Source organism: Ambystoma mexicanum, chromosome 3q, assembly GCF_040938575.1.
Source record: "Ambystoma mexicanum isolate Mex_15411 chromosome 3q, UKY_AmexF1_1, whole genome shotgun sequence".
In the NCBI taxonomy this organism is placed as follows: Eukaryota; Metazoa; Chordata; class Amphibia; order Caudata; family Ambystomatidae; genus Ambystoma; species Ambystoma mexicanum.
This window is the reverse complement of record NC_090926.1, coordinates 1,092,018,298-1,092,032,114: the sequence shown is the minus strand read 5'-3', so window position 1 is coordinate 1,092,032,114 and position 13,817 is coordinate 1,092,018,298. Positions and strand designations below refer to the sequence as shown.

Genomic DNA, 13,817 nt, shown 5'->3' with positions numbered 1-13,817 from the left:
ACAATATTTTCCCTTATCTTTTCTTTTGCTATCCATCATCAAAGGTCACAGCATTTGTCATGCAACTGATCTGGCCAAATGGGAACACTCCGTTCTAATTAGCATTGTTTCCATAAATCTAGGGCATATCACACTTTTGCTCCCCATATCAGGGAATTGTGCAATTCTTTTGTATAGATTGTTTTGCACACACCTAGTCCTTTGGCCGAAGTTGTCAACACCAGAGGAAATTCTGTAAATCAGAGAAGTGAAGCTTCACATATTCACTGTGTATGCCCAAACACATGTATTAAAATGTGTGTACATGTTCAGTAGCTACAGATGCCTCAACTAAACTAGTAGTAATCTACAAAAGGCACGGACACCTCTGCAAACCAGTCAGGCACAACATGACGCACGTTAGCTGTGGAGTGAAAAACACATATAATAGCATGCGGCCAAAGGCACACCACCCATACCTGCATTCAGCCTTGACCCCACTTCCCTCATACACACACACATATATATATGTGTATCTACAGTATGTTCAGAGATACACAACAACATGGGGGAATTGTGAACATACTGTACACATAAACACTGATAAGAGATCTAATAGATGTATACTCACACTGCAGCACACCATCACAGCATGCAGATGAGGAATATACCGCACATGTACACAATGACATTGTAGCACACCATCATGGGTTTCAAGTGTACATCCAACTTAAATCTACAGTATGTAACCTTATACTACTGTATACTACTGTGTTTTACAAATGCTATGCAAACAAGAAAGCAAAATGGTTGAAGGGACAAAACAAAAACAGAGTATATAGCGTGCAACAAACAAACCCATCTGTGACAGCCTATCAACACTTTCAAAAGAACACATCACCAAACCATGCTAAAGGGTCCAAATAACATATGCTGTTAAAAATCGCATGTAACTTATTCCTACACAATGTATCCAAGCAGTAATAGAGCACAACATCTCTATGGAAACACAACATCAAAACAGATACTAACAAAACAAAAACTGCTATATAACACTCAGCTGACAACCAATCACAACATGTTGCCATTCTAACGTGGAACAGACTGACATGTGCACATATCATACATGTATGCACCAAACATGAAGTACTGCAACACTATAATTCCGCACATTTCCAATACAATCCAACCGACTTGCACTCAGCAGCACATCATTTCAAAGCATGAAAGCCCAAACCATTCTGATTAGGCAAACCTCTGACAAAACGTAACACATCATACTAACTAAAATGCTCCCTCCTTCTGTTGTGAATGTACAGATCTGAGCTCTTGCCCTGATGACAATGCTGGCAAAGTAAAAAAAACATGTTCTTCAAACAAAGACTCCAACCAACAGGTACCAGGGTAAGTGTATTACAATATGTTAAAAATAGGAGTGACTATACATCATTTGCTTAACATTTTAATTCAAATTTACACAAGTAATCATATCAAACATCCAATTGCACAAACTTGACTCAAGAGGACTGCAAACATAACATGTATGACCAATAATACTAACTTCTTATAAATCATAACATGCATTAATCAACTAAATTATTTCTGTAACACAAGGTACCATGCGGAAACAAATGCCGTACAAGCTCTACAACTTCCATTCCATTATAAAATCGATTATATGTAGCAAAATGTAACACAACATAACAATGTTATAAAGATGAGATACTATTATATATAATAATTAAACCCTCATGTTACAGGAATGAACAATGTTCCACAGGTAGGGATTGTAAATGGAATGAACAACAAGAGTCGAATGGTGAACAATCATTTGAGAGCTTGGTCCCTGTAAATCATGATCAGTTGAATAGAGAGGGTTAGATTGCATCGCTCTAATGACTAATGGAATAAAAAATAAAAAAACCTTAGCCGATTGTTTGTTTGTTTATTTTAATTATATAGCGCACCTGTCCGAGAGGTATCTGGGTGCTTTGAAATACAGTTACATGAATATAGAAAAAGCAGTTTGTACATACATTCAAATGAGAGTCATAACTTGGTAAATACATACATCGATAATAGATAGCTAACGAGAGGTATTTATCTACACACATGTAAAGCACAGTGATTATTTAGTTCTTGCTAAGGACCCAGGCTATAACTCTTCTCCTGAAGTTGTTGAATACTTGAATGGCCCTGATATCTGATGGGAAGGAATTCCAAAGTTGGGAGGCCAGAACCGGAGAAACTGGAACCGCTGGATCTTTTTAAGTTAAACCTAGGGACTGACAGACAGGAAGTATCTGTAGATCTGGTGATGCATATGGATGATCTCCAGGTGCATTTTTCGGTGAGGTAGGGAAGGGCTGTGTGGTTCAGTGTGTTAAAGGTAAGGCATACGGAGTCGAGTTTGATCTTTTCATTTATGGAGAGCCATTTGTGTTGTATCTGGTTGCTGAGATGTGTTAATTTCTGGGTATATTTAATGCAGCTCTGAGAGCATTTTTTGCATACTCTGAAGTTTGTTGATTACTGTTTTGTTAGTGCCTAGATAAAGCCTTTTACAATAGTCCAGTTTGGAACCTATAAGTGCCCTAGCTAGGGTAAGGCAATTATCAGAAGATAGCATAGGTCTGCAGGCTCTTATCATTTTGCCTGTGTTGGCGGTGGCTGAGGCGGTCATTTATTTTTACTTGTTTACTAAGGTTAGATGCAGAGTCAAAGTAGAAGCCAAGCGTTTTTACTGCTTTGGTGATTGAAATGTTGTTCCCATCTATATTGAATATGTTGTAGTTGGGGCCAAGTTTGTTTAAGTTGGCTGGAGAACCTACTAGTAGTAATTCCGTTTTATCATCATTCAGGCATAGGCCATGGGTGGCCATCCATGCTTGAATGATGGTGTAAATTTTGTTTACCTGAAGTACATCTGTGTTGTATGAGCCTGTCAGGGGTATGAGCATCTGGGTGTCATCTGCATAGTTGGTTTAGGTGACACCCAGACAATCCAATTTGTCAAACAACAGCTTTGTAAATATATTATACAAAGTGGGAAAGACACAGGACCCTTGGGGCATGCCGCAGGTGATCGGTATGGGGTCAGCTGCTGCAGTGGGAGAGACTTGCATAGTCCTATTGTTTAGGAACGATTGAATCCATGTGATGGCAGATTTGGAGAAGAATGTTGCTGTTTCCAAGTGATCACAAAGTACCTTATGATCGATCAGATCAAACCCGGTGGATAGATCTAGGAGGATCAGGATAGCAAATCTACCTTTGTCTATCAGGTCATCAATCTGGCTTTTTAGGTCAACAAGTTTCAGGTTGGTTTCAGTGCCTTGCTGAGGTCTAAAACCAGATTGTCGGGATCCTAGGAGTTTTTTAGCTTCAAGGTAGTCCTGTATTTGCAGATATGCAACCTTACCCAGAATCTTTAGTAAAAATGGGACCGTAGTGATCGGTCTGTAGTTGGTTGGAATCGTGGGGTCAAGAGCTTGTTTTTTGAGTAACGCGAGTACCCAGGATCCCTTCAGGTTGCTGGGTACTATACCACTGGTGAAGGAAGAGTAGATGAGTTTGGTGATGAATTGGGCCAAGTCTGTGGCTGCACCCTTAATAATATGTGCTGGACAGCTGTTGCCCTGGCAGTTGGATGGTTTCAGAGAGGCAATGATTTTTTGTACATCCGGTATAGTTACATTTGAGAAGTTGAAGCTCTGAGGTTGTAGGGGCGGAGGTGTGTGGTTCTGTGCTTCCATGCGGGGTTTGGTGGCTGCTTGGTTTGTAAGTAGTTTGCGTTTTTCTGCTATTTTGGTCTGAAGATTGGTAATTTTATTGGTGAGCGCACTTTGAATGTTAGTACAATAAAGTTTGCCTTTTAGGCATATATCTGTTGGTGGGTTGGGAGACTCCATTTCTCGCAGTATGGTGAAAATTCCTTTGGTTCTAGAACCTGCTTGATTTATTCTGTTATTGTAGGTCTCGCGTTTGGTGCGAATGATTTTATTTTTATATTTGGTAGAGATGGAAACTAGATTGGTTTTGTTCTCAGGGGAGGGTGTCAGTTTCCAGAGAGTTTCTAGTTTTCTTTTTTCCGTGCAGAGCACTTTTAACTCAGGGGTAAACCAAAATTCACATGGGCTCTTGGTTTTCCTTTGCACATTTTGAGAGGTGCTACTGAGTCAATGGTTTTCATCAATCATGGACGCGTACATAGGCATCTAAAAGGACGTTAGGGTCACTTTTCTATAGACATCACATCTGATTTGTTGCCTGCAAGCAAATGTATGAATAATTTTAACCACAATTCGACAAAATTGACATCAAATTCAGAATTGAATAATGTATACCTGGTATGTTTCTATTCATTCAAGGTAAACCTATCCTAAATGTACAGGAGAGAATGTATAGATTTATGAAGAGATCTAAGGAAATACAATATAAGAGATTAAAGCAGTTAATAATAGGAATGGCGACCACATAATGATATTAATGTTGCAATGCCCCAGTGTCAACAGCTACCCAAGAAGAAAAGATATGTGCAAGTATAATGTGAAATAAGCAAGAACCTTGGATCTGTGGTGAACCTGTGGATAATCGTGGGCTACAGTGTAATACAAATATAAAGACAAAGCTGCTGAATATTTCAGCATGGTGTTAATAAGGGCCTAAATCATGGAAGGTTTAGCGTGGTTCAAAGTGACTATATATATATATATATATTACAGGGCCTGCGGTAGCAGCCCTGTAGTTATGGTTAAGTTGCTCAACCCCTAGAAAGATCACATATTGGGCAGCTTATAACTTCGCTCACCCAGGACATATCCTCACCAAACTTTGCAAAGAAAGTATATGGCCCCCTCTGAATGATCCTGCAATGTTTGTTGTGGTTTCCTCAAGGCAGGAGCAAATATGTGGAAATCCTCATTGATGCAATGGGAACAAAATGTTGCTCACGCCTAAAGCCCAAACTGCTGGATGGATTTTCACCAAATTTGTACCAGGAGCGCTGGCTTGGTCTCTGAAAGCGTGCTTTTGTAAATTTGGTGCAAATCTGTCCAGTACTTTTTAAAAAATCGGGGCAAAAGTAGGTAACAAAAAATAGTGATATCTGGGTCCGGTCTGCGGACTCACTTCCCTATTCGGATCCGTGGATGCTCCATGATATGATATGATATGATATGATAGTTGGACCAATGAGGGTCAGGTGTGTTGTTCACAGACATCAGACACGCCTGCTGATTGGATGGTCAAAAGCGTGAGGTGCGTCATATTTTTGGCAAACGGTGGCATGTTGGATCCCCGGACAGCAGCCTGTGTCGGCGGATAGCGTGGTGAGAAAAAGTCGGGAAAACACTTTTGGGGTTATTTGGTGGTCGAAAGAGGGGTTGGAAATGGTGGGAGAGTGGAAATAATGTAATCGAGAGGTCTTTTTGTAGGTGAAAAAAGTGGGAGTCCATGCCACCCAACACAGTAGTCCGCTGACAACCCTGAGAATGAACAGTTTGGAAAACACATTTTGGGTTATTTGATGGCTGAAAGAGGGCGTTGAAAGGGTAAGGGAGTGGAAAAAAGGGTTTGCTGAAACAGCAGGGTCGGCGGTCAATATTGGTGTGTGTGGACATCATTTGGATTGAGAGCACGTTTTCTTAGGTAAAGGTGTATTGTATGCACTTGTTATATGGTTTAACTCTATTGTGGTGGTTGTGGCCAGTGGACAGAATCTGGCCACTGTCCACACACACTATAGTAATATGTGTGTAGTAATTATAGGTACTGTAGGAGGACTATACAGTATTTGTAATATGGTGGAATAATATCATTGAAGTGAATATGGTATTTATGACTGTAGTACAATTGAGGATAGGGCTTATGGAATATATATTTGTTCATACTTGGTATAGTTACTTAGCTACATACAGTAATAAAGCTGGAAATTCTGGTTATTTTTTCTGTAAAGAAAACAGTATAATTTGTTAAGCAGGATAATTTAAAGGCTTTAATTGCATACAATTTTATATATACATTTAGTTGTTTTGGCCCTCAAAAACAGGATTTTCTATGCACTATGTTTGGTACAACATTTGTGTGTGCTACACTGTTGTTGTATTGACATGAAGTAATCATTGGGTAATTGGGAAGAAAATCCATAGAGGATTAAAACAAACGATTACAATTATATATATATAAGTGTGATAGTATATTTGTTTGAAATGTGTTGTAATTAAGGGAATGCTTATCATAGTTAGATACCTGTAGGTGTATTCTAATTATATTAGACTTTACAAGATGGTTTGCAGTATAAAGAATTTTGATGATGTATTTGAGTGTATTGCAATGAAGGGTATTTTTGAAGTAGTTAGATACCTGTTGACATATTGTAACTATCTAGACTTTTTAAAATACTATTGTAGTATTATGGATGTAGTTAGATGCCGGTTTGGCGTGTTCCAACTGCTTATTGTGCTACAGTTCAGTGAGTAAATTTGGGTTGAAGGAAAATTAAGTAGGCATTTGTTAGATTTGCTGGTAACCTATGTTTTGGAGTAACTGAGGTGCCGCTACTTTCAAACCAACCACTTCTTTTTTTGACATATGCTGTATAGTGTGGCCTGAAGTGGTTGTGGCACCAGTGTGGTATATTATACCTAGTGTTATGAAGGTCTTCTTGACAAGACATACTTGTGTAAATCTGGTGAGCGTACAGTTATGTTTGGTACCATCTGCATTATACCTGCATTATACCTGTCTTTGGGACCTCTACCTCCACCATCCTGTGGGGCCAAAAACCTTGTCGTCATCTTTAAGTGCTCTTTCTCTTTTACTCCTTACATTTTCGTGCTTGTAAAGAAAACCCATGCTTTTAGCTTGACCTCCTTACACGCATTGCACTGTTCCTCACTTTCCCCCAGAATCTAAACATCTGTAGAGCCCTGGTCCTGTGCAGGCTCGACTACTGCAACAGCCTCTTCCTTAACCTCAGGATCATATCGCTATAGCCATAAAATGTGTGCATTTCCTTTTGCTTATTCCAAGGATGAAATTTAAGATCCTTTGTATGATGGACAAGACTTTCTGGGTAATGGGACTACAATATGTTCAACTTTGTTTCCCTAAATACTGCCCTGTTAGAGCCCTCCGCTTCTGTAAATCCAGTACTCTGCTTGTCAAATGCTTTTTGAAACAGAGAGCTGGAGCATGTCTGTCACTTCGGCCGGGGTCTTTGTTTGGAACATTCTTCGAGCTCCTCTTAAACTTCAGTTGGACTTCCTTAAGCTCCGGAAAAATCTGAAAACTCAGCTTTCGTGTTCCTGTTTTACTTAATCCCTTTCGTGCTAACTCATACTACTGCCACTTAGACTGGTGGTCTGGTCCCTCATGAACATTACAGTTTCCAGGCCCTACATCTAGTCGACACCAGTACACCTGCCCCCCTTCAGAACTGCCCTTGCGGTTCTACCATCCCGCGGCTGTGTACCACACCCTTGCGACTCCTCTGGCACAGCAGGTAGCAAGTGGTGTCCCATCTTGGCATGTCTTGGGACTTTCCTTCTGGGCTCCTATCACCACTTGGTAATCCCTACTCCTCTTTCCCTATATGCACTTATGTTACTGCACAATGAATATGTGCATATATAGCAGCAGTGTGTACAATTCTTTGAGAAAAGCAAGGGAAATGCAAATGCCAAAGATTTGTGGAATATTCTTAAGTGGCAGTTGGTTTGTGAAGTTTAATATGTTGATAGGGTTATATGTAGAGTTCTTGTAACTGATTGGTGGATATGTGCGTGACTGTTTGTAAGCAGGCAATGAGGGAGTGTTACAAACATAACAGTAAAAAGGGTAGAAGGGCTGTCCTCTGCGATTGTGTTCACATGCAATCTGGGTTATTTAATTCATCACGTGGAGAGGGGAGTGCAGAGAACGTGGATAGTCATGAAGGTCCATGAATTGTGGTCCTTATTGTATGCCAGAGAAAAGTATTTGTGACAGAAAATTGTTTCTGTGCTTTTTTCTTTTTCTCTAATATAAAATAGTCCAGTATTTCCATTAGCATAGTATCACATGCTAATGGGAATGTTTGGGAATATTATTGAGTCTAACTACTTTACTGAAAAATGTAAAGTAGATGGAGTCTATAAGCTTAGTTTTTCTACTTCTATTTTTCAACTGTGAAAGATATTTCCTAAAGGAACCTTTTTTTTGTGTTTTTAGATTTTGTATTTGTTTTTCTTTTGTTTGCAGGAGAAGTTACGAAGTAAGGTGGGAAGGGAAATAAGGGAAGGGACACCAACCAAAGATATGTGAGGGGCAGGAGGACAGGGGAAGATGTTGTGCGTGTGTTAACTAAAGTAAGGGGCAGTGTTTCTCATGCTCCATGAGTACAGTGTCAAAAGCACTTGTATGTTAAGACAGAGCATTAAAGCACAGCAGAAATGTTAACTACACTTCATATTCCTGCCCTGCCACAGCATGAGAGAGATGTTAACTCTGCTTTATCTTCCTGCTCTTCCACAGAGCATTAAAGCATGGCAGAGAACTTAACTCCCTTCATGCATGTGCTCTTCCACAGAGCATTAAAGCATGACAGAGATGTTTACTCCACTTCATGTTCCTGCCCTGCCACAGAGCATTAAAGCATGGCAGAGATGCTAACTCCACTTCATGTTCCTACCCTGCCACAGAGCATTAAAGCATGGCAGAGAGGCTAACTCCACTTCATGTTCCTACCCTGCCACAGAGTATTAAAGCATGGCAGAGATCTTAAATCTGCTTCATGCTCCTGCTCTTCCACGGAGCATTAAAGCATGGCTGAGATGTTAACTCTGCTTCATATTCCTGCCCTGCCACATAGCATTAAAGCATGGCAGAGATGTTATCCCCCTCCCTGCTCCTGCTCTTCCACAGATCATTACAGCATCGCAGAGTTGTTAACTCCCTTTATGCTCCTGCTCTTCCACAGAGTATTCAAGCATGGCAGAGATATATCCGCGTCATGCACCTGCTCTTCCACAGAGCATTAAAGCATCTTCCTCAGAGCATTAAAGCATGACAGGATGTTAACTCCACTTCCTGTTCCCTCTCTGCCTTTAAAGTAATTGAAAAACTTGCAAAAAGTGCTAAATCAAGCTTGTATGCCTTCAAATATCACTCTACCCATTAATAAATTACCGCTGTTGACCTGATATAAATGCAACAGTGGCGTGTACATCAAGTACATAGATTCCCATAGAGGTCACAACTTTATGATATGATATGATATGGCATTTGTAACGCGCCTATACACAAGTGTTTCAAGGCGAGGCGGGGGAGGGGGAACAAGGGGAGACAGACAACAATCCTACTAGGCCAGGTGTCATTCAGATCGCGCAAGTGCAAGGGTAGAGGGGAAGGGAAAAGTGCAGGGGGGGGAAAGGAAGAGGGAAAAGTGCAGTACAGGGTTATAGCATACAGGATAAATAACAAGGGCCAGCTGGTGGCAAGTACGAGGTAAGTGCAGACAAGTGCTGGGAAGGGGGGCTGCAGGGATACAGACACAGTCCCGCAGTGCAGGGTTGCCAGGGAGGCAGTGCAGGGGAGAGTGGCTGGGCCAAGGACCGAGAACGGTGAGTGGCCCAGTTGCAGATTCAGTGCAGTTTCAGTAATTTTAGCAGGGGAGAGGGGGAGAGAAAGCGTAGGCAAAGAGGAAGGTTTTGAGGTGCTTCCAGAACTGGAGATGGTTCTCCTCAAGTTTCAGGGAGGCAGGAAGGCTGTTCCAGAGGGAGGCCCCTGCAGCGGAGAGAGATCTGGCCCAATTCGTTGTTTGGAAAAGTGGCTGACCCTGAGGGAGTTGGAGGCGGATGAGCGAAGAGCACGAGAAGGAAGATATTTAGGAAGAGAGAGTTGAAGGTATTTTGGCCAATTGCCCCAGACGCCCTTGTGGACAATGCAGAGGGTTTTGAACTTGATCCTCGCAGTCACTGGGAGCCAGTGTAGTGATTTCAGTCCTGGAGAGATACGGTCCCTGGGCTTGAGGCTGAGGACAAGTCTCGTAGTCCTGTTCTGGATGAGCTGCAAAGGGCGGAGAGTAGAGGCGGGCAGATTTAGGTAGAGGCTGTTACAGTAGTCCAGCTTCGAGAGAACCAGGGCTCTAGAGACAGTGAGCTTCTGGGGGAAGGAGAGGAAAGGAAGGATACCTCTGAGGAGGTGTAGTTGGTAGTGTGACTTCTTAGAGACATTGGATATGTGAGGAGAGAAGGAGAGTGTGGAGTCAAAGATGACCCCAAGGTTTTTTGCCTTGCAGGTAGGAGCAGGAAGAGGGCCAAGAGAAGCCCGCCAGAGAGCTGCAGGGAAGGAGGGAGTGGGTGTGCCGATGAGTAGAATCTCAGTCAACTTTGTGACATGATTCCCAACAGGCCCCAATTCCAAGAACCTTACCTCCACTCCAAAGACAGCTTAGAAGATCCACCTGGGCAGGGCAGGTTATTCAGCAGAGAATATATCTTATACTTAACTCAGTGCTTCACATGGATTGGGGAAAGATCTCTGCACTACATCTAGAAAACCCCAGATCTTGGGGACCTAGCAGGTTTTATATAATCAGCAATAATGTGTTGGATATATCTGTAAAACCCATGGGAGATTACCCTAGCATGAATGGTCTACACTGAATGTCCATACACGCTTTTCATTAGCATAACAGCTATATACACACTGACAATAGAATGCCTCGAGAATGTATATGTTTGTGTTCTCAGCACCCATCCACATGCCTGCTCGAAATGGGTGACTAGCAGGGTCTAGGCCACCCCTACCTACCTTCGTATTGACCAAAATGCACAAAAACATTTTATTATTCTCTGACAAATTTCCCATACCAGGAAGAGCGTTCACCCTACAGTGCGGACTATACCAGTCGTGAAAGGCGCTATAGAAATGACAATTCCATCACATTACATTATTTTATAAAGATAAAGATAGTCATTAGAAACAGTAATGTTGAAGAAGAATAAGCAATTTCAGTTTTAAGTAAGTGTTCACATGATTACAATCCTAGCATCCCTGCTCTCTTCCTACCGATTAATAAACCATACCATCAACATGTGAAGTAACCTGAAAAATGATGAGGTAAAACCGTACTTACAATAGTGCTGTTTAGAAAGGTAGCCTCGTGTTCCCGTGAAAGAGCTTGAGAACCTGTCAGACACCCAAAGCTTGCTAAAAAATTACACATCTGCCACCAGTGCAATTAAATCCTATTCCCGTCAGAAGAAGTACACGGGAGAAACAGGTTTCAATTTGCAATGCTTGAATTCGGACCACAAAGTGGCTCAGTGTTGTTTCAATTATGAAGGTACAATGAATGCTTCAAAAAGTAAGTAGAAATGCATGTTCTAAAAAAGGAAAAAGGTCTGTCTGCTTAAAGTGGAGCTTCCTTTCAACTCTGTCCAGAGAAATCTTAGAGATCACCATTTTCGATCTGCTTCCTAGATGGTTATCTATGTGGTTTCCACAATAACACGTGACTAGATGAGCCTTTAAAATGCAATCTCCAATGATAAGTCATGAGCCTATCTCGGCCGGCGCATCTGTGACTTGAGATAGTTAAGGCATTAATGGGTAAGAATCTTTAACAAAAAGAGCAGCCTGAAAATTGTTCAGCAGCCATTTTTAATATTGGCTATTAGGTGGCGCAACCTATAAGCCACACCTCGTGCATTGGAGAAGCTAGGTAGATGCAGACTGGTGAGGAGGGACACACAACTTGTTGGTGTTCGTTGGTAGTTGACTTCCCATGCTAAGCCCTATGTCTAATCCCACAGACTTCCTGCCACTCCATACCCAAAACACACCCGCCTAGGATCCTTTTGAGCTAGCTGTATCAGAAATTAACAGTAACATCAAACTTTGGCCTGCAGATTGTTATTTCTAGGCAGTCTGCTGTGAGGCATTTCATGAAATGTAGCTATAAATTCACTACTAGTGTAATAAACATATCTTACTCAATTGATTTACATGTGTTCCATGCACTGAAGTGCCATGGAGAGCAAGTATTGACAAAACCACCAGTTTTGATTGTGTACAGAGCAGGCAACTGTCAGACACTGCTATCATACACCCATTGAATCACAGAACTGTCTAGTTGTTACCATCTTATGGGCAAGCAGTACACCTTTGACAGTGCCTGAAAAATGCTGATCCCATGACTATACAACCTTCCTATTAATATGCTTAAATATGAAAATAATGACACATATCGTGTGGAGCTGTTTCCCGATTTTCAGGAAGCCATTTAAAAAATATTGATTTTGGCCTCGCTAGTTCACATACAAAGTAAGCAGAGAGCACAGCGCTGTCGTACTGTTGCTTAATCGATTTGACGTGATTAATTACAGGCATACATCCTTAACACTTGCATGTCTTCTGATGTTTTCCCCATGCAGGGTGATTAAGGCCTAAGCCTGAAGATGGAGGATGCCACTGGCTCAGCAAATAACACTTAAGATGATTTATCCATACACGACCTTGCACACAAGGAGCCCAAGACGACCTACTTTCTAGACCCTTTACAAAGTCATCGATTGGGAGTTGGCTTGATACTGCTGGTGCTGTGCTTAGACCTGATGTTACATTTTCAAAGTTCTATGATGATCAATAAACACAAACACTGAAGTGCATATCTTGTTATGTTTTGTTTTTTGTGTTACCCGTTATCATCTACACCCAACTCTGTAAAATAAATCTAAAGAAATAGCGTAGTCATCTTACTGACATTTTAAGTTAAAAGTGAATATCACATTAGAAGGAAGGTTGATGCATCCTTCCTTTTCCTTTTCGTCACTTCATATCTCTCCATCTTCCTTTCTGGACCTGTCTCAGCATCAGCTTATTTACCTTTTATCTCCTCTCTAGGACCGGTTGTTGGTGGTGGGCCGGGGTTCATTTGACAAGTCTAATATGAAATCTACACTGCTTCTATACATGGACTGTTGTTCCGGGGTGCACCAAGATTTAAATAGCAATAAAGCTCCTGCTGCACTCACTTGTGAGAGTTTGTTGAAAACACCAAGTAAAGAGATATAGAAATATAGATGTGGGGAGATCAGCTATGTGTAGATAGCCACTGAAGGCTCTTGAATGACATCTGATAGACAATGAGAGTGAAGCTTGAGTTGTCTATGGTGTCCCTCTGAACTCTCATGTTGAATTTATCCATCTACAATGTTATGTTGTGCTCTTCCAAGCCTCCCCCCTTTTACAGCCTCTGTGCTCCTTATTATGGGCTAGCATTGCAGTGGGTCTAGATTCGAGGCCTTAGGGAATATGCACAACATTAAAACATGATTTTATCAGTATGGGAAATATGGTGGTAAAGATGCAGTGATTTCATGACCGCAACTTTACCACCAATCATGCACCACCAAACTACAGGTTTGGGGACAAGGTGGAGAACATAATTCAAGAACTTACTGGAAGTTTTTCATCCAGTTTACCTCACAAACATGGAGGATTTATCACAGGCAGAGTTACCACAAGTGGCAAATCTTCTATATCCCCAATAGAGTCCAGTGGAATGGAAAAATGGAGCTCACTGCCATTCTGCCACCCACAATCTGATGAATGCATGGTGTTTGTAAATGGTTAAAACGATAATGAGGCCACAAGATATTTCTCCTCAGCCCCTCCCCCCACAGAAACATGAAAAGAAAAGAAAATAGAACGTTTGCACGGCCAAAAGAACAGCAGAGAGCAATTGGGAAAATAACCCTACCATCAATAACAAAAGTATCTTCAATTCCTTAGCATCTGAATACAAGACAGCCACTATCATCGCCAAAAGTAACACATATAATACAAGAATT

At 41.3% G+C, this 13,817-nt stretch overlaps 1 protein-coding gene across 2 annotated transcripts in view; it reads left to right on the top strand.

Annotated features, from left to right (window-relative positions):
- Positions 1-12,632, top strand: part of LOC138447635 (coagulation factor XI-like) — a 160,654-nt gene extending 148,022 nt beyond the window's left edge. Inside the window, exons 11-12 of one of the 2 annotated variants that reach the window (XM_069603840.1) lie at positions 1,299-1,383; positions 12,399-12,632. In XM_069603840.1, the coding sequence (XP_069459941.1) occupies positions 1,299-1,383; positions 12,399-12,414 (101 nt within the window). In that variant the 3' untranslated portion in view covers positions 12,415-12,632. The remainder of the gene's footprint in view (positions 1-1,298; positions 1,384-12,398) is intronic. The other variant, XM_069603841.1, reaches the window with a different exon arrangement.
- The last annotated feature ends 1,185 nt before the right edge of the window (positions 12,633-13,817 follow it).